This window comes from Trematomus bernacchii, unplaced genomic scaffold, assembly GCF_902827165.1.
Source record: "Trematomus bernacchii unplaced genomic scaffold, fTreBer1.1, whole genome shotgun sequence".
NCBI classification, from domain to species: Eukaryota; Metazoa; Chordata; class Actinopteri; order Perciformes; family Nototheniidae; genus Trematomus; species Trematomus bernacchii.
The window spans coordinates 6,133,717-6,153,346 of record NW_022987714.1 but is presented as its reverse complement, the minus strand read 5'-3'; the positions used below and the strand labels follow the sequence as shown (position 1 = coordinate 6,153,346).

The 19,630-nt window shown below is 42.1% G+C and overlaps 1 protein-coding gene across 1 annotated transcript; it reads right to left on the bottom strand.

Moving 5' to 3' along the window:
* Positions 1-10,710: 10,710 nt before the first annotated feature.
* Positions 10,711-18,825, bottom strand: LOC117491737 (transcription factor Maf-like). Its single transcript, XM_034141829.1, has 2 exons — positions 17,536-18,825; positions 10,711-10,754 (listed from the first exon to the last, which is right to left on the bottom strand). The coding sequence occupies exons 1-2, from the start codon at positions 18,510-18,512 to the stop codon at positions 10,727-10,729; spliced, it is 1,005 nt and encodes a 334-aa protein (XP_033997720.1). The 5' UTR covers positions 18,513-18,825; the 3' UTR covers positions 10,711-10,726.
* Positions 18,826-19,630: the final 805 nt, after the last annotated feature.

The window sequence follows — 19,630 nt, the reverse complement described above, 5'->3', positions numbered from 1 at the left end:
AGAAAGAGGATGGCAGAACAGAATGGGTGGACACCTGTCCTCTGTCAAGCCTCCGTCTACCTGTCTGTCTGTGTGCCTCAGTGTGGGCTGTCTGAAGACTTTATGTGAGTACAGCTAGCAAGATGTGGTTAACTTCCAATAGAGGGAAATAATTAAGACACAGGCAGAGAAAATAAAAAAGTTTGGTTACGGGTGGGGAAAGTCATTACAACTGTAATAATAGTTAGAATCAAAGATACACGTCTGTTAGTGTAATGTGTCTATCTCTTGGGATTTGTCCAAGCGTTTCCTTTTTTCCTGTGTGTATTTGTGTGTTTGACGTCGACGGGGATCCAGAAAGCGGAGTGGAGGCAGTAGATAAGATAAGTGCTCTTTATTTCTGACAGAGTCATTTAGCTGTGGATGAAGAGAAGAGAGGAGGAGAGGACAGGGTGGAGAGAGTTATAGTTATGGAGCTGTCGCAGGTTTGGGGAGTGTTGAATGAAATGAGGTCCGGAGGAGCAGAGGGAAACAAAAGGTGGAGAGGGAGAGAGAGGGAGGCGTCTACGTGACCTTGCAGTCACAGAATCAGACGGATAAGGGAGGAGAACTTGTTTCCTCTAAATCATTTGCTGTGTGCTTTTTTTCTTTCAGTGTAACTCAGTTAACATGTCAGCCTACAGGCCACTTGCTATATCTCCCCTCTCCTCAGCCACATCTCTGAATCACTGTCGTCCTCACTCTTATTCTCCACAATGACTGAGGATGTACCTGTGTTTCAGCAGCACACACAATGACACACACACATAGACACACACACTCTATAGTTGCTTGTATTGAGGCATCAAACTGTCACAGACATCGTGTCTCTTATGCCATTTTCTACTCTCCCTTTTTATTCCTTGTATGAAGAAAACAAGTATTTATTTTCATTTATCAAAGCCTTTTACCCCTGAGAGTGAGACAAATTGCAATATCTGCAAAACCGTGTGTGCGTGTGTGTGTGTGCGTGTGCGTGTGCGTGTGCGTGTGTGTGTGTGTGTGTGTGTGTGTGTGTGTGTGTGTGTGTGTGTGTGTGTGTGTTTGAGAGAGAGTGTGTGTGTGTCAGGGGGATGTGGAGCAATGCCGGGGGTTATTATGAAGAGACTGGGATGCGACAAGAGATTCCTCTGATTGGGAATAAAACACCATCTTATCTATTTAAATAAACCCCACTGCAACTTGATCAACACACACACAACACACCACACACACACACACACACACACACACAACACACACACACACACAACACACACACACACACACACACACACACACACACACACACACACACACACACACACACACACACACACACACACACCACACCACAACACACACTATAAATAAGAAGGGACGTACAGAACGACACAAGACAAGACATTCACTGAATCAAAAATAAAAAAATGCAGAAGCTTGCAAATCCACGCATGTAAACAAACACAAGAGCAAATTCACAAAGGGATTTGTAGTAATTAAATTGCAATGATCGCTCTATTTTAGCTTTCACTTTGAAGATGAAAAAATGGTGAGGGAAAACAGTCCTAATAGAAGATGAAAAGAACATCTAATTATTCAAAGGAGAGTTGTTACTGTGGGAATAAAACATGAAAAACAGACAAATGAAAAGGTTTCATACAGTCAGCACAATAATGCAGAGGGATCATTCAAAGCTCAAATTAAAAAAATTCTATACTTTGGCGTTGAATTGTCAGTGAGCTGAATGTGATAAACCAATCAGCTGTGTTCGCCCTAGCCACCAACACTAACCTGCTGACCTTTGACCCCTGGCTGACCAGGAGAGCAGATCCTGTACTTGACCTGTGACCTTGATGCATCTTGAATAACCAGCCTGCCTCGCCATGCAGCGACACACAACTGCGCATAATTCAATAAGACAAGAGACATGCAAAAGATGGATGCATCTGCGACCGTGTGTGTGTGTGTGTGTGTGTGTGTGTGTGTGTGTGTGTGTGTGTGTGTGTGTGTGTGTGTGTGTGTGTGTGTGTGTGTGTGTGTGTGTGTGTGTGTGTGTGTGTGTGTGTGTGTGTGTGTGTGTGTGTTGTGTGTGTGTGTGTGTGTGTGGGAGCGACAGTAACTAGTGAGAGGAGAAACAGTGATGTATGTTGGTCCTGCAGTGAGTCTGCAGATGTTCACCCCAGGTGGTCTGACGCTAATAATATTCAAATGTTTACAGGCCCTTAAATTCACTCGATATAAAGCCACATAAAACATACAGTAGGCTCTGGAACAGTGTGACGCACTTATCAGCACCACCGAAACAAAACTCTTTGTCAGGAATTGGATGTTTAAATATGCTTCTTTTTGGAAATGTTGACGAATTCTGTTCAAAACGTCTTCCGATATGTTGTCAAATGTATCTGACAAAGCCTGTAGCCAAATTAAGTATTCACACAATTATCCCAGTGCAACATAACACATGGATGACTGTACAAATTGCAGTTTGCATTTTCTAACTATAATACTCTTAAAACATGTAGTGACTGATTCTGTAGCCTATAAACATATATATTTGTCTTCAATGAGTTCACTACCACTTTTAAAAAGTTGTACATGTCTGTTTTAAAGGGAGAGAGAGAGTATGTGGAGTCCATGTGGCCCCTTTCCTCGCTCAATTTGCATAGACAGGACATGGAGTTCACACATGCCAAAAGTGTGCATGCTCCTCCTTCCCTCATATATCCTCCCCCTCTCCCCCTTTCTATCACCATATGTGTATCAACCTTGAACCGGAGAGAAAGAGAGAAAGATAGAAAGAGTGAGACGAGGACAGTGCAGCACCCTTTCTACTGTACGTCACATGAGTGTAGTGGAAACAACTTTATACATCAGAGATTTGGAGGATTGTGGTAACTTCTTCAGGGAGTAAAATCTGATTATTTTTCCGAACATACCCTACTTCTCCCATCTTATTTGACCACAAATTGATCAAATAAAAAGCACAAACATTTACAAAGATACCGTGTGATGCAAGACTAGAATTTAAATAAAACCAAAGTCTTAATGTTTTCCACAAAAAATAAATCATAATAAAAAACATACAGCTTACATTGCTAATGTTACTAGAAAGCAACTATAGGCAGAACCACACTGGCTGTCTGCTGGAGAAAAAAACACACACTCTGTCTATGTTGACTTTGTATTCTGGAGTAGTTAATGTTTACAAAATGTATTTCCATCCCTTGAATAGCTGCTCCAGTCCCAAGCCTTCATAATAATAATAATAATAGTATTGGTAAGACTAGGGTCCTGCCTCTGTTGAATAAAGCATTAATATACACACACTCTGCTATTCATTTAAAATGTAGTAACTTCTTAAACAGCAAACTCGTACAGAGTAACTGCTGATGCCTGATCTTTTGTTATAATATTCCTCCGCAGCAGGAAACCTGACTGACTCTCTTCTCTCAATGGTCTCATTGTTAAGACACCTTTAGCGACCGCTGTCTTTAGTGAATGAGAGTTCAGACAGTCCTAACAGAAACCACAGCTTGTCTTCCTACCACTCCTCCCTTCTTCTTCTTCTTCTTCTTCTATCATCCCCTTTTTCCAGACCATTAAAACCGTTTCTTTCCCCTCTTTTCTTTTTCTTTCATGAATCTTTAATCAGCCTTTCCAAGTGAGTGGGCAGCAGAGCACTGACCCTCGCTGCTGAAACACACATTCTGATATACAGACGCTGCTCCGGTTAGACCCCGATCACATCCCAGGACCTTAAGACTTGTGTCTGATCAGCAAAGCTCTAGATTTATGCTATGTCTCAATTTCTATTCCAGCGAGTGAAAAAGACAAGACAGAGAACAGATATGGTTGAATTCAAACTCTGCATCGTAACAATATTTCCATCTACATTCTGACAAAAATAAAGGATGCTGTTAATTAAATTCCAGCATTGTTTGGTATCTGGAAACGCTTCTTACAGAGCCATCCATGTGCTTGCTCTCCTGTTTAGACTGAGAGAAAATCCATCAGCAGCAACCCGAGCGAGAGAGGGAAGGTGAAGAGACGGTTGTGTCTCTGCATCTCTTTCTTTGTCATGACACAAATGCATTTGCTTGTGCCGTTGTGCACTCGGCTGCACACGTGAACACATGCACACCTCCAACAGTAAATAAAGCAGCGCAGTCAGGTCACAATCACAGTAAAGCACACAAACGACTACCATCTGTCTCTTTGACTCTGCCTGTGGGAGTCAATGAGCCTCACTGGAAACAGTTCATACTACACTGCCCAAACACAATAACATTCAACATCACGGTTTTAAAAAATGAAAGAATAAAATATCTGTGAAAGGGTACAGGCTATTCATTATTCCTCTCCCTCACTGTTATCACGCTCTCGTTTCCTCTTTGCCTAGCTCCGTCCCTCCTTCTCTTCCTGTAAATGAGTGATTTATCAGCCTTAATTGCTGGCAGTGGTTCATGTGGTCATGTGACCGCAACATGACAGCATGTGATAAATACACCCTGAAAATTAAACCCTGCGTTGCAAACAGAAACACGCATTGCTTGCATAGCATCTGCAGAGCGAGTGTATTCTGAAGCTGACTAAAATAGAATAGTTCTAATAAAAGCATCGCTTTAAAAACCAAATCTCAGCTCACGATGTGCTTTAAAAGCAAAATGTTGTCGTAATAAAATACATTTATCAAAGAGAGGCAAAGGGCAAAAGGGAAAAATGTACAATCAATATTGATAGACCAAGTAAATCTATTGTTATAAGGTGTTTCACTCTGGAGCCCAATAAACACAGATATATACACACACACACACACACACACACACACACACACACACACACACACACACACACACCACACACACACACACACACACACCACCACACACACACACACACACACACACACACACACACACACACACACACACACACACACACACACAGCCTACAGTATATCTATCACTGTAGCTCACATGTGTTTCCCCCTCACATTGTACGGCAGCAGGATGCTGACTGAAAGGCCTGCAGTGTTCACTTCATGCATCTTATTGTTACATGGAGCCAGTTCTCAACCACTGACCTTTTTATTCACTGCGCTATACATTGTTAAAATAATGTATGATGTGTCTAAGCCAGAGTCACTTCATTGTGTTGTGTTATACATGTTATATATAGGTCTATGTGTGTGTGTGTGTGTGTGTGTGTGTGTGTGTGTGTGTGTGTGTGTGTGTGTGTGTGTGTGTGTGTGTGTGTGTGTGTGTGTGTGTGTATGTATGTGTGATACACTGATTTGTGCAAAGGAAAAATACTGAATGTAAACACAAAGAAGCAACTACATGTTTGCTGTAAGGAGACCAAAGAAAAGCATAACAAATTGGCAACGTTTGTGTGTGTGTGTGTGTGTGTGTGTGTGTGTGTGTGTGTGTGTGTGTGTGTGTGTGTGTGTGTGTGTGTGTGTGTGTGTGTGTGTGTGTGTGTGTGTGTGTGTGTGTGTGTGTGTGTAGTGTTGTGCAACTGATTGTGTTACATTTACTGTAGGTATAATTTTGCATGTTGCGACTGATGAAAGTAGATTTGCATGATCAGATGTGCTGTGACGTCCTTTTGCTTCTTTTTCATAAACTGCCGGTAAAACACATTTATCGCTGAGCTTTTGCTGCTGTCATGTGACGCATGCTTTTTCCAAATGTAAAGTCATTCAGGGTTTTGTGAGTCCGGAAATGTAAAACAGGAAAATAATGGAACTTCAATAGAAATAAATAAAAAAACAATAAAAGAAATGTAGGACTTTAAGTATATTTGGAAGACTTAAAGGTGGGGTAAGTTTGAGAAACCGGCTCGAGATACACTTTTTGTTATATTCCATGGAATGCTCTTATTCCATCTTACGATGCGTTCGTGTGTGTTGGAGGAGGGGCTCTGTAAGGAAGTGGCAGATTTCTTCCGGCTGTGTATTTTCAAATTCTAGCGCACTCGAGCTGGTTTCTCCAAAATGACCTACCCCACCTTTAAATCCTGTATTGAACCTATTTTATTATTTTCTATTTTGCAAAACATTTATTATAAAAAGGTATAAAAAAGAGCAGCTGTTGAAGCTAAGAGTCTTTTAGACAATGAAAAGAGACAATCTATTCTAAATGGTTATGAAAACCATGATGGAAATGAATCATGGGCTGTCGCGGCACAAACAAACAAATAAAATAATAAAATAATGTAATTTAAAAACTATCCTTTATATTATACAGCTTTAACATACTTTTATTATTTTTTTGTCTCTACCGCAACAATAATCAACTTTCCCCCAATAAAGAAACTCCCAATATTTAAATTGCAATCCACTAATGAGCTCCTCAGACTCAGACCTGATCTCTGTTTTGTTGTCTCTACTGTATAAACCCAAATAAATTCAATGTATCCATACTGTTGTGCACTGGGATCCGTCACCATTTTGCTGCCACACTAATCTTTTTTCTGATGAAACACAGAATCCAGGAGACATAGGGGGAGGAACAGACAGAGAGGAGGGAGGGAGGGAGGCAGACAGAAGATAGAGAAGGAGCCGATCGTCCCGTCTACCTGACAGACTGTCTGTCTACCTGCAGCATGGTAAACACTTGACCTCTGCAAGAGTTATACTAATAATGGGAGGAGCATTGCACAGTTTGAACAACAACAGAAGCATTCTCTTTGTGTGTGCTGCCTGTGTGTATTGTATGTTTTGCTGGTTTGCATATTGCATATATATGAATGTGTGTATATAAACGGGGGGGAGGGACAGCAGAGTGACTCCAGCACCTCTGCACTTTCCCTTCCTCCTGCTTATTTATTTGTCTGTATTAGTTAGCTCCTTCTCAGCACTTACAATTAATGTCATCCAGCAGAAAATAGAGGCTGAAAGCTCAAATTCAGCACTTTCCCAACAGCCTGGTTATTTATCAAGCTAACAAGGAGAAGATGCATCCCGTTTCAGCCGGGCCCAGGACATATGTGCCATTAAAGCCCAGAGCTGGTATTTGAGAGCCAGTGAGGGTGTCAGGGAGAGGGGATGGACGGCGCCGCCAGCAATATGGATGCAGAGAGACCAGCAGACACATTTATATAAGGGACAATAGACACTCCAGTAGGAACATGAGAAGTGAGAGGAAACACACAATCTGTAGACCAACACACAAGCAGCACAATACATATTCTGCGTGTGCTGCATGTGTGTGTATGAAGTGCTGATTCGCTCATGGCTATAAAAGAAGATCCTTCGGGGGATACAGAAGACATAGTTTGGAGCTTTGAATAAATCATGTGCTGCCAGAGTGAGCTTAGCACTAATTTTCTCTTTAGGAGCCGGGTGTTGAAACACTTCCCGGGGACTGTTAGTATTGTGCCGTGTTAACATCTCTGTAGCATCAGGAGCTAACGCCGGAGTGTTGGGATTCAATTAGACACAGGGTGCAACGCTAAGCAGCTAGCATTGGGCAGTCACCACAGGGAAGAGAGAAGAGGGGATGCAAGGAAGGAGTGTGTGTTTGTGAGTGTGTAAGGGGAAGGGGGCTGCGGGCGGGAGGAAGGCCCTGGGCTGCTGGCTGCGGTGATTCAGGGGAATACATTATATCACACTAACCTCCGGCTGATACCAAGTTCCTCTCTCAATCATGCTGTGAACACAGAGTCACAACCCGAGGACAGCAGTGGCTCTGAGGCTCTCTCACACAGTGTGGTTACAGCTTTACAACTAATTATGTTTGAATAAAACAACACAATCCAGGCTTAAACAACTGAAATCTCGTAGAGAAAATTGCATATTAACATAAGTTGAAAAGAGCAGCGCGTTGATGTTTAGAGGTTGGGCTCGAGGGTGTCTCTTTCACCTCAAGTATCATCAACTCTGTGGTTTAGAAGAAAGTAAAAACACATACCACATTTTTAAAAACAAGCCAAATCTAAACACAGTTGTTCTGTGTTCAGTGTGTTTGTCTTTACAACAGCAGTAAGGGAAATCTTTTTCCATTTTGTCATTTTTACCCAATTCTGCTCCACTCTTTTTAGACCATGCAGGCCTTATAATGAGCGTACATCCTGTTCATATCCTCCCTGTCATTTGGATTTTCTGGATCGAGGGAAAACGTCTGTGTCACTATCAAGAATGTATCAGCGTAACGAGTCTCACACTGAGCTGCTAGTAGTTATATATATCCCAGGCAGCAAATGGATAGTGAAGTGTGTCAAACTGTGGAAGGAGCCAATTCATGTCCATGCAGAATGCAAGAGAACCCAACACAGCTGCGCGTAATACGTTACAATTCAATGTGCAAATGTAAGGTTGGGCGATATATTGATATTCATTGTTTATCATCTGAAATCATATTGAGGAATTTTGCTTCAATAACAGATATTATGATACAACGTTCTGTTACCTACATTGGTAGACTGATTTTCTTCCACACGTTTTTTTGTGAGAAATAAAAAAATAGTTCAGTTTGATTGCCGTTACCATGCGGTCTAATGGCTGCAGCCCACCATATTTGAGGCTTCGATATTTACTACATTTAACAGCAAAAATATGTTATGTGTTTTCATAATCAGCCCACGTTTCCATACAAGCACTTGAAATGATGTTCTCTTTCTTCCTTCCTCTAACACACACACCTCGCTGTGCGCATGTGTCCTTCCTCCTCTGTCGTGTCTACAAAAACCTGACCTGCCTGCTGTCAGCCACAGAGGCACCTTGCGTCCCTGCGCCCCTCCCCCTGAGTGGCCGACTCACCCCGTCACCACGGGGGGAAGACGATCAGGAGGAGGGATGACGGGGGATAACGGGAGCGAGAGGAAAAAGTGGGGGTTGGGGTGGGATGAGGTGCAGGGGGAAGGATCTTGGAGGCGTGGTGGGTGGGTGGGGGCTCTGAAGCTGCCTCTAATGTGCCCTCTCCACTCCCTGCCTGTGACCTCAGAGCTCCTGACAGCCAGAAAGTGCTGAAGCATGCAGGTGTCCTAACGCTGCCGCCACACACACACACACACACACACACACACACACACACACACACACACACACACACACACACACACACACACACACACACACACACACACACACACACACACACACACACACACACACACACACACACACACACACACACACACCAGCACGTGCTCCACGCTCACACACGTAGACGCAGGTGTCCTACCTTAGCAGCCTGCCGTTGTTATTAACTCTTACATCACCTTCATTCTCACTGTATCAGTACGTCGAGTATAAAATCGTGCATGATGTTCTCTATATATAATTGGTCAACAGCATAAATAAATTGGACAGTGATGGAGCGTACAGGAAAGGCAAAACAAGCATGTGCCTCACAATGCTGAGCACATGAGGAAAGTAGAGTATACTGTCTGCTGTACAGTAAAATTAGCCGATGCTGATGCTGTACTTTCCTCTGTCCAGCCTCTGTACAGTGTAAAACCTGAGGTGTCCAGAGAGTGTCTGTGTCTTTGTGTGTGTGTGTGTGTGTGTGTGTGTGTGTGTGTGTGTGTGTGTGTGTGTGTGTGTGTGTGTGTGTGTGGTGTGTGTGTGTGTGTGTGTGGTGTGTGTGTGTGTGTGTGTGTGTGTGTGTGTGTGTGTGTGTGTGTGTGTGTGTGTGTGTGTGTGTGAGGGGGGGGTTAGGGTTAGAGAGTTGTATTACAGTGGTGATGAGTTGCCTGGCTGCGAGGCTGATACCTCAGCAGCACCCTGCATTGACCAGGCCTTTAAATAAAGCCTTCGATCCTCCAGCAGCAGAGAAGGTCACTGCCTGCCTCTGGTTACCCTGCCTGTCTGTCTGCATCCACGGCCAGGAGCCCTCCTGCCATCCCTTCTTCCTTTCTTCCCTTCTTCCCTTCTTCCCTTCTTCCCTTCCCCTTGCCTCCTGTTCTCTCAACCTGGCGTGCATGTCTGCATTTAAATCCAGGTGCCCTGTCCTCAATCCCTAACTCCTTCCTTACTTCGCCTCAATTCCTTAGATCCATCCTTCTATAAAAACTAACCCTCCTTCACTCACTTCATCATCCTCCTCTATCCCACCATCTGTCCATCTACGTGTCAGCCAGAAATAAAAAATATTGCACAGTGCTTGTCTCCGCAGAGAGAGCTGAGAGAGTGAAGGAGGTCAAAGGGTCAAGACAAAAGTTTTGGCCTCATCCCATGAGCACTGCGAATGTCACCCTCCTGTCAATCACACAGCACTGTCACAGCCCCAAAACAGAGGACTGCATAACAACGCACACAGAGAAGGATGAGAGAGCGTTTGATCATCTAAATATGAGGTGAGAAGAATATTTTAAAATGAAACCCTCCCCGTGTAAAGATTGACTGTAACCAAAAGTAGATCACAGAAAATTACACTGGTGAAAAAACCTTAACTTTTGTAATTGTGAATAAAATAAATAAAAGGCCTGAATTAATAGTATTATTTTAACAGATCAGTAGAAACAGTACTGTTAAAAGCATAATGTAAACATCATGCGCTGCATTTTGATACACATGCAGCAGACATTTAGATGATCAGACTTCTGAAAACGTTTTGATGCGGTTTATATTCTTATATATTATAATATATATTTTATAAAAGTAAGTAATGTAATGTAAGTACATAATTAATTTGAGTTGTACAGTAAAGGAGTACAAAGATTAAAAACTGAGCATGACCAATTACCTCAAAATCCAGGGTGGTGGGACGGACACAGCTCTCTATCACAGATGGAGGAACTTTCTGGACGTCCTGCGAAGACAGAAAACAGAAATATATTATAAAACCTTCGCTGTGATCCAACAACACAGGACGCTCTGCTGCACACAAAACACACTCTGAACATAAGGTTATGGTTGTTTGGTTTTTAAACCGACTACGAATTTAAAAAGAAAAATGACACGATGGAGAGAGCAAAAATGAAGTCACAAATTACCGGGACAGAGAAAATGTTATATAAATATATAATTCTGAATTGCCATTAATGTACAAATGTGTACATATATAGAGCACTGCCATACACAAATAAAAAACACAAAAACAAAACTTGTTTAAAATTCTGAGTCAGATTAATTAATATAGTTCTGTGATAATGTTGTCATGGTCGACAAAAACCATTACCATTTAAAAAAAATCCATTGCTTTATTAAAACACTTCGAAATGTAAATGCATTGCTACAAATATTTTCATTTAGATTCAATGTATTTGTTCATAAATTACTGAAACTAAGCAGGCAGGTCAGTCTGATTATGAGGACCATATGTGCACATACATTTGCATTCATTTCATCACACGTTTGTGTGAGAATATAACATACGCATACACGTGAGCTATACATGAAAATATATCAGGAACAACTGTGGATAAAGAAACCTGCTTTAAAATCCTAATGACAAATTATCCTGAAAAATTATCCTGAAAAATTATCCTGGACTTCAGTAAAACGAAATGAGGCAACGCAACGACAAAGTATATTAATGCCCCCCAATCCATCTTTAAGCTACAATGAGAGCCATTCATTTCCCTGTAATCCGATTCACACTGGAGCCAAATGGACTCTGACCCATTCGGCTACATAGGAGCTCCCAGTAGCAGACCCACAACAGACACAACAATGCTCTTAAACATCAACCTGGACGGAGCAGGCTCTCAGATGTACCTATACTGTAGAAAATGTACAGTTTCAACCCCATAGAAATCAATGTGCACATAATTACACACACCTATAGGTGAAGACAAACAAAGAGCCTGATAAACACAAAGAGCCAGACAGAGAGGAACATTTCACATACACACAAACACACACACACGCACACTGTGTACACTCTTGCTAACTCAAACAAGCACGCACACATACACACTGGGTTTGAAACAGGGAAAGTGGCGGCCACGTGCAGAGGGCTGCTACATGGCAGCAGTGTGTGGGGTCAAGGCCTTTCCCAGGTACAAATGAAAGAGGGAGCAGAGACTTTGGAAAAGCTGAACAACGCTGTGGGTCACCTTGCCTGGCAAAGAGATCAATGTCTGTTTGACTGGCTGAGAGACGGAGAGAGAGAGAGAGAGGGAGAGAGAGAAAGACAGAGACGGAGAGAAGAAGAAAGAGAGAGAGAGAGAGAGAGAGAGAGAGAGAGAGAGAGAGTGGCTGACTGCAGTAGAAGGGTAAATCACCTCTCGCTTCATTGAGATGCAGGTAAAACACACAGGGGTCGGGCTTGGCTCCAGCTCCGCCCTGCATAACACAAACTCATGCACACGCAAACTCAAACACGCACTCAAACACGCACACATAGACAAACATGCACACACACACACACACACACACACACACACACACACACACACACACACACACACACACACACACACACACACACACACACACCACACACACACACCACACACACACACACACACACGCATACACACAATGCACTCGGTTTCACCACGTTTGCTGCGGTCCAAAACACACCACTCCACTGACTCTGTGCCCTGCAACTCAACTCACTGTTGAAAACATCAACACAGCCTCGGCTATGTTTATCTGTGAGTCAGAATATTGTGATCACATCATTATAATTAAATCATAATTAGCTTTCATCTATTGCCCTTTAGTGATGCATTCTGGTGTGAGCTTTTTATACGAGCAAATGCAAATCCAGTGTCTGAATTCCACTGCAACATACACGAGACACATTGCATCTGCCCATATGCGCGTTCTTTTACAGCTGAGCATTTACAGTAATCTCAATTCAACACAAGACTTTAGGATTGGATTCAGACAATCACATTACCTCCTCTCTGCCCATGCTTCTATGTGCTGGAAAAAATCACCGTGTAAAGCCAATAAGATACACACAGAGGCAGCAGCACAAAGCTTCTTTACAGCTGCTGCATTCCCACAACATGCACAGGCGAGACAGGAGGGGACAGGTTAAATTATTAGGGTTTCAAATAAATGACACATAACTCAGGACACTGCAAGACAGAGAGAGAGGGAGGGAAGCTCGGCATCACAGGTCTACGTGATGGACGGACCATAGAGGAACATAAACGCAGCTGATTTAAATCAATTTAAATGTAAATGTTTATCGCGTGGAGTGATGCAGATGCGTATTGAGTGTAAGAGATTGAAATTGTTTCCTCTTTTGAATGTGAATATGTTTTTAACCCTTTAGGGGTTGGCTTTTCATGGGGAAGGGAGCGCTTATGGGGAAGAAAAGAAAATGAAGGTACACAAAAACTGTTATGTTACAAAATGAGACATGTCTCCAGTTGTTACAAAATAATCAAATAAGTAATCGAAAAACAAATTGTTTTTTATGTTGTGATAGCCTTTCTTTAAATGATAACATGGATTGGATAGAATATTATTACTGACACCTTACGGTAATAATACTTTTTCAGGTAGTGTTTTAAGAACTCTTTATTTAGTGCTCGGATGATTATTAACACTCATTAGTTAACCGTAAAAAATCAAGTAAGTATTAAGTATTCAAGCTGTTCTTCTTTTGCGACTATGGCATTCTGACTTTTTCTCTGCTAAAGGAGACATCATTTATTTTCCTTACAATAATTTTGATAAACATAAAATGCTACATGCCTCACAATGTCCTGATAAAGTGACTTACTCATGCCTATAGATTTAATGCACTCAGTTGCAGCACATATACACCCTTCCTCCACAAGGTCAAATAAAAGACAATGTTGGCTGGTTATTGAGCACTCACACAAATAGACACTAAAAAGTGTGCACATCCTTTGTCCTATTAATTCTGAGGCATTAAAGCGAAGTACATGATGATGATTCAAATGTCAATACTGATAAATTTCAAAGTGATTTCCCATAGTTGACCTGAAAGAGAGAGTCCAATATTGTGACAGCAGACAACTACATTATCTTTAATAACCTAATCATTGGACAGACTGCAAATGATCACAGTGCAGAAGTCAATAGAGAGGGCCGGAGAATAGAATTACAATTCATACTGATAAGATTAATAATGTGGTGTGTCTGTATTCTATATGTACATGCTTTTACATGATGTGCAAATGAAAGAGAGGAAGCAAAAGGCGGAGAAAGAAGCAGTGAATTTGGTTGAGCGCTGAGAAATGAGTAGGATGTGCTGAAATATTATTTCCTGTGCCTTCTGTCCTCCTTTAACACAGGAAGTGCTACTGAATCTTCCTGCCACTTGGTGTGTCTTCAAGTCAAAACTCACAAACAAGATGAAAACGTCCCACACAATTTCCACGCCTACAATGATCAGCACTTTCCTACTTTTCATTCTTACATATTGAGAAGTGGAGCACTGGAAACCTATGAACACAAATCACAGCGCCTGTCTGTCACGTTACATTTAAGACCGTCCAGAGCTAAATCCTGAGCCTCCACAGAAAACTCAACTAGCCCTATCTGCCTCACAGAAGAAAGGGGTGCCGTGAAAGAAGTATAGCATCTCTAGTTCCAGGTTATAACACAAATGTAATTAAATAGCACACTATATTGACCTAATCAGATAGGAAGGCCATAAATTAGTGGACACATGCTCACTAAAAGGCCCTCTCCTCTCAGCTAGGATGCATCTCTGATCGTTTATCATCTGAAAGGAGCAGGAAGGCAGCCAGCATCTCCCTCTCTCCCTCGCTCTCTGTAATACTCTCTCTGTCCCACTTGCTCTATCTCTGTCTCTCACTCACTTTTAATCACAGAGAGAATCATTCCTCCAGGCAGGAGAGGATCATGCTCTGCCTTGTCCCTCACTCTGGGCTTTCATTGGAGCCAATGCCAGTGTGTGACACACTGTTGTACAGGTGAGGCAGAGCAAATACACAGTATGTAAAGTCTTAAGCTCGGTTCAGACTTGCTTTGTTCAAGTTTCCATGAGACAATTTGAAAAAAAAAAAACGTCTCCTTACATTCAAAACAGAAACACAAAACGTAAGCAAACACACAGACACAGCGGTGGCAGTGATCTTGTATGCAGCCCAACCTAGACCCTATATGCGGCGTTTGTCTCGGCCATGCTGCTGCTCAGGATGCCCTGAGTTCAGCGGGCTGATTCAGGATCAGCAGTCCTCCGCAGGCCGGGAGTTGCTGAGCCGCCTGTCCCTCCTACAGGAAACAAACTCCGGGTGCCTGCTGTGGCTTTTCTCCTCCTCCTTTGATCAGCGTGACGAGGTCGGAGCCAAATTAACGATCTTTACATTGAAGCAAAATGGTGTGTTTCCTGAAAACCCTCGCATGTCATAACTATAGCGAAACATTTTGTCAGGATACAAACTAAAGTAAGAAGCGTTTATTGTTATGGGAATTATTATTCCTGGTGATTATAAAGTGTTAGACTGCAGAAAGTGTATTTCTATTCGGACTTAGCCTATTTGGAGGATGTCAAAATTCATATTTTCAAAATTAGACATAATTGTATATAATCGCATGTTTAATCATTTTGTCATCTAGAGGTTTGTCTACGATTTTCTAAATGAAGCACACCACGGACAATATTCAACAAGTGGACAGCTACCGAGTAAAAAGTGCAAGTTTACTCTAAAATCAATCATTAACTCTTAACGCCTTTTCCAGGACAGCTGCAGCACGATTAATAGGCCCTGAGGCAAAAGTAAAATTATATCATGAATATCCGAGCGTTTTTGTCTGATTAGCTTCACGTTTTTTGAGATACATTTCTCTGCCTTTAACTACGCAACAAGTGAAGATCGTCCTTTATATTTCTTGAGAAGCCAAAGGATAAAAAGAAAATACTTTGAAATATTTCGCCATGTGTTTTTCAAGGGAAAATAAATAATGGACACATATTGAGTCGACGTATTAAATAACTTATGTACACACATAAGAGCTGGAGTTGATCTTTGAGCTGTTATAATTACAAATCCTGTTCGCAACATCTGCATCGCGCTTCGAAAATAAACAGATGTGAACAGATGTTTACATTTTCTCAATGATATTTGCTATTGACTGTTTATATTTCAGTTAAGATCGAGAGGAGATTACAGGACTACCAGTGTGTGGGGTCGCCTCAGAGACACAGTGACAAACAACATGCAAAACTAAAGAGAACAATAATAACAAACATTTTCAAGAGAATATATTTGTTCTCATTCATGAAGATTTATTGATGAATGGTATATTTATAAATTTCTTTTTTTAAATTGAACACGATGTCTGCCAGTTAACTTTACTGTCTAGACTGTTTAAAAAACATTACAAAAGATGTATGGCTTAATACTTTGCTGAATTCTTCTACAGCATCGCGAGAATATATAACTTTTTATAACAATTTTCAAACAGTTCACAGTTTATTTACCGAACAACACCCATAGGGTTCTGTGTAAACGTAATTAAGCTCCTTAAATGAAAGGAAAGCACATTAACAACGAATTGCAGGAAGAACAGATCATTTGTTGCAACAATTTTGCGTAACAAAGTGGCCTATTTCTCATTTATTTCAGGACATGCATCATAATCTGCTTCGGTTCTGTTCAAAGCATCTTGTCCCTTTTTATTTTCAGTCCCACTTGTTGATCGCAATAATCTATGTATTCTTTGCATTTGTCAAGAAATGATATAATTGTTTATGCTAGAGATCTCAATGATGCTCACCTTGGCAGTGTTGTTTTTGAATATAAATCAATATTAAGAAAACAGTAGCTTTTTTCCACAGTGTCTTTTTTCTTCTTCAGAGGGCTCCAAAATCAGCCTATAAAAAGGTGATGGGTCCATATTCGGGGGAACTTTTATAAAACCAAAGCGACGGATGAATGCACCTGTTTACACTTTTTTACAAATAAATGGCAACATGTGATGAGGCTTAACAATGCAGTCATGGTTTCATACAATCATCAAACAAAAATTCACAAAACAAGTAAAAAGGAAAAAAAGTCAAAGCACAATCCGTACATGACCAGCATGCATGGCTTCACAAAACTGTTACAGTCTCACATCAATTCTCCAAACTTCTACCGAGTTTGGATGCTTTTTTCACAAGACAAATAGGATGGATGATATGAAAATGAGATCATTCATATAAAAAAATATATGTACTTTAAACAAAAACCCATTATAAATGCAAATAAAATAATGCTGTTGTGTTTGGAGATTGTTGATTTTCATACAACCTATTTTGGGTAAAGGGAACAGGGTGGACTAGGCGGACCTATGCTAAGGAAAGTGTCTTTCATGCAGTGTGTCCAAAGAAAAACGTCGCGAATTGTACAGAACTCCTTTCAAATATTTGTGAAAACCAAATTGTTATTCATTCATTTAAACAGGTCGTTTTTTATATCCTCTAAAAGAAATAAAACATAAATAAAAACTAAAATCCTCAAACTGAAAGAAAATTATTTTGAAACACAGAAAAGTGTAAAACTCTTTTTTCTTAACTAACGCAGCTTTAACAAACGTTAACTTCACAAGCAGGAACACACTATTTTTTAGGTGCGTACCAATTTAAAGTTTTTATTTTATGTTTTTTTGTGCGGGGACGGTTATTAAAACTTTTGAGCGCCGAGACTCACATGAAAAACTCCGGGGACGAGGGGTTGTTGTCGCTGCCGGACCCTCCGTTTTCTCTGAAGCCGGTGCTGATCAGCTTCTCGTATTTCTCCTTGTAGGCGTCCCTCTCCCTGGCCAGCCGGGAGATCTCCTGCTTGAGGTGGTCCACCTGCTGAATGAGTTGCGTCTTCTCGCCCTCCAAGACGTGCCGCTGCTGGACCCGCTTGTACCGGCAGGACTGGGCATAGCCTCTGTTCTTTAGCGTCCTCCTCTTCTGTTTCAGACGGATCACCTCTTCCTTGCTGACCCCCCGGAGCTGCCGGTTCAATTCCCGCACCGACATGGTCACCAGCTGCTCGTCCGAGAACCGGTCATCCAAGCGCAGGTGCTGGTGGTTTCCCCCCATGCCGCCGCTGGATTGCGACCCGGAGGAGGAATGATGTCCACCTGGATGGTGGTGGTGGTGATGGTGGTGGTGGTGGTGGGGATTCCCATTCTGAGCTGCGGCTGCAGCGATAACTGCCGATACCACGGCGGCCGCTGATCCCATCTCCTCCCCGGCCATGGAGCCCCCTGCCCCGGCTGCGCCGCCGAACTGCTGCCCCCTGGCATAGCCATCGAAGGGCTGGAGCTGGTGACTGCTGCTGATGAGCGCCTCTACGGCGTCCTCCGGGCTAAAACCCAGAGCCTCGGGGTTCAACTGCTGTTGGTACCCGTTCATCCAGTAGAAATCCTCCAAGTGTGCCTTCTGTTCGCTCCCTGATCCCGGACTGGGCGCCGAGAAGCTTGGCGAGGGGGGAACCGAGCTGCAAGGCGTGCTCATCGGGGTGGAAGACAGGGATCCCCCGGCGACCAGGCGGCTGCACTGGCTGATGCTGCGATCGGGCTCCACCGGCTCCTTTTTCACTTCAAACTTCATCAGATCGAAGTCATTAACATATTCCATGGCCAGGGGACTGGTGGGCAGGTCGGAGTTGCTCATTGCCAGCTCTGATGCCATCCTCTTGCTGTTGACAGTCCTCCAAAGGGGGTGAGGAGCACCTGTCAAAGTGGGCTGCTGAGACACGCACTGAGCCAGCTTGATTTCTTTATTTATTTTCTTCAAAACCGGAGAAAAAGTGGATTTTCACGCACTAATTGCGCAGCGCAGGTTTTGAGTTTGTGTGTCGATAAGTTTTTTTTTTTCTTCAGTCTGTGTTGCACAGACGCATTGGAGCAGCGCTGTTTCCTCCCTCTCTCCCAGCGTGCGGGTGTCTGAGCGCCGCTGTCTCTGTTTCTACCATTTAACACTTCATGGCTCCTTTTAGGATTAGTGCGCCAAATTGAGGAGGTTCACGCACGTGTCCCGGGCAAATAGTTGCTTTGTGGAGAAAAAAAAACTCCACCCAAGGATTGATAGATTTTTTTTTCTAAGGCATCAGTCAGCCGACGAGTTAAAAAGCATTGCTTAGTTTTATAGGCGAGCTGACGTCAGAACTGAAATATGAAATTGACTGAGACCCAGCCAATGAGGAGCCCATCTGGGGACGTAATTAGCATAATAGTATAGAAAGCAAAGTTTTCTGAACTGTCCAAGACCATCAGCAGATTGACACATGGGATTTAATTGGCTATTCATTATTATTCACTTTGCATGGAGAAGAAGGAAACAAGTAAAACAGAACAGATTCCGATTATTGACAGAGGATGTCAAATGGTAAATATGTGAATGCTTTTCAAATGCATACATCGTTATAATTTCAACATACATTAAAGGTAACAAACAAAAGCAATCACATTAAATATAATTACATTAACTCATATTTATCAAATATATATATATATTTTTTATTATTTTGTATTTCCTTATCCAGATCTCATTAAGTGTTGATAAAACGAGCCTTTGTACAGGTGTATTGCATTATAGGCAGTTTATAATTAGGGAGTCAAATTGATTTCAAAACTCGTTTAAGACAACACTCGTTTTAGTCACTCCAACCGAACGTCTTAAATTGAAATCCATCAAAATGCCTTTCAGTGTTTCTTACTGAACGTTAGATTAACGGTCTATGTTTAACATAAAATTGCAAAGAAAAGGCTAAACAGACTAGAGACAAAGCGGATCGCTGTGTGGGGAGG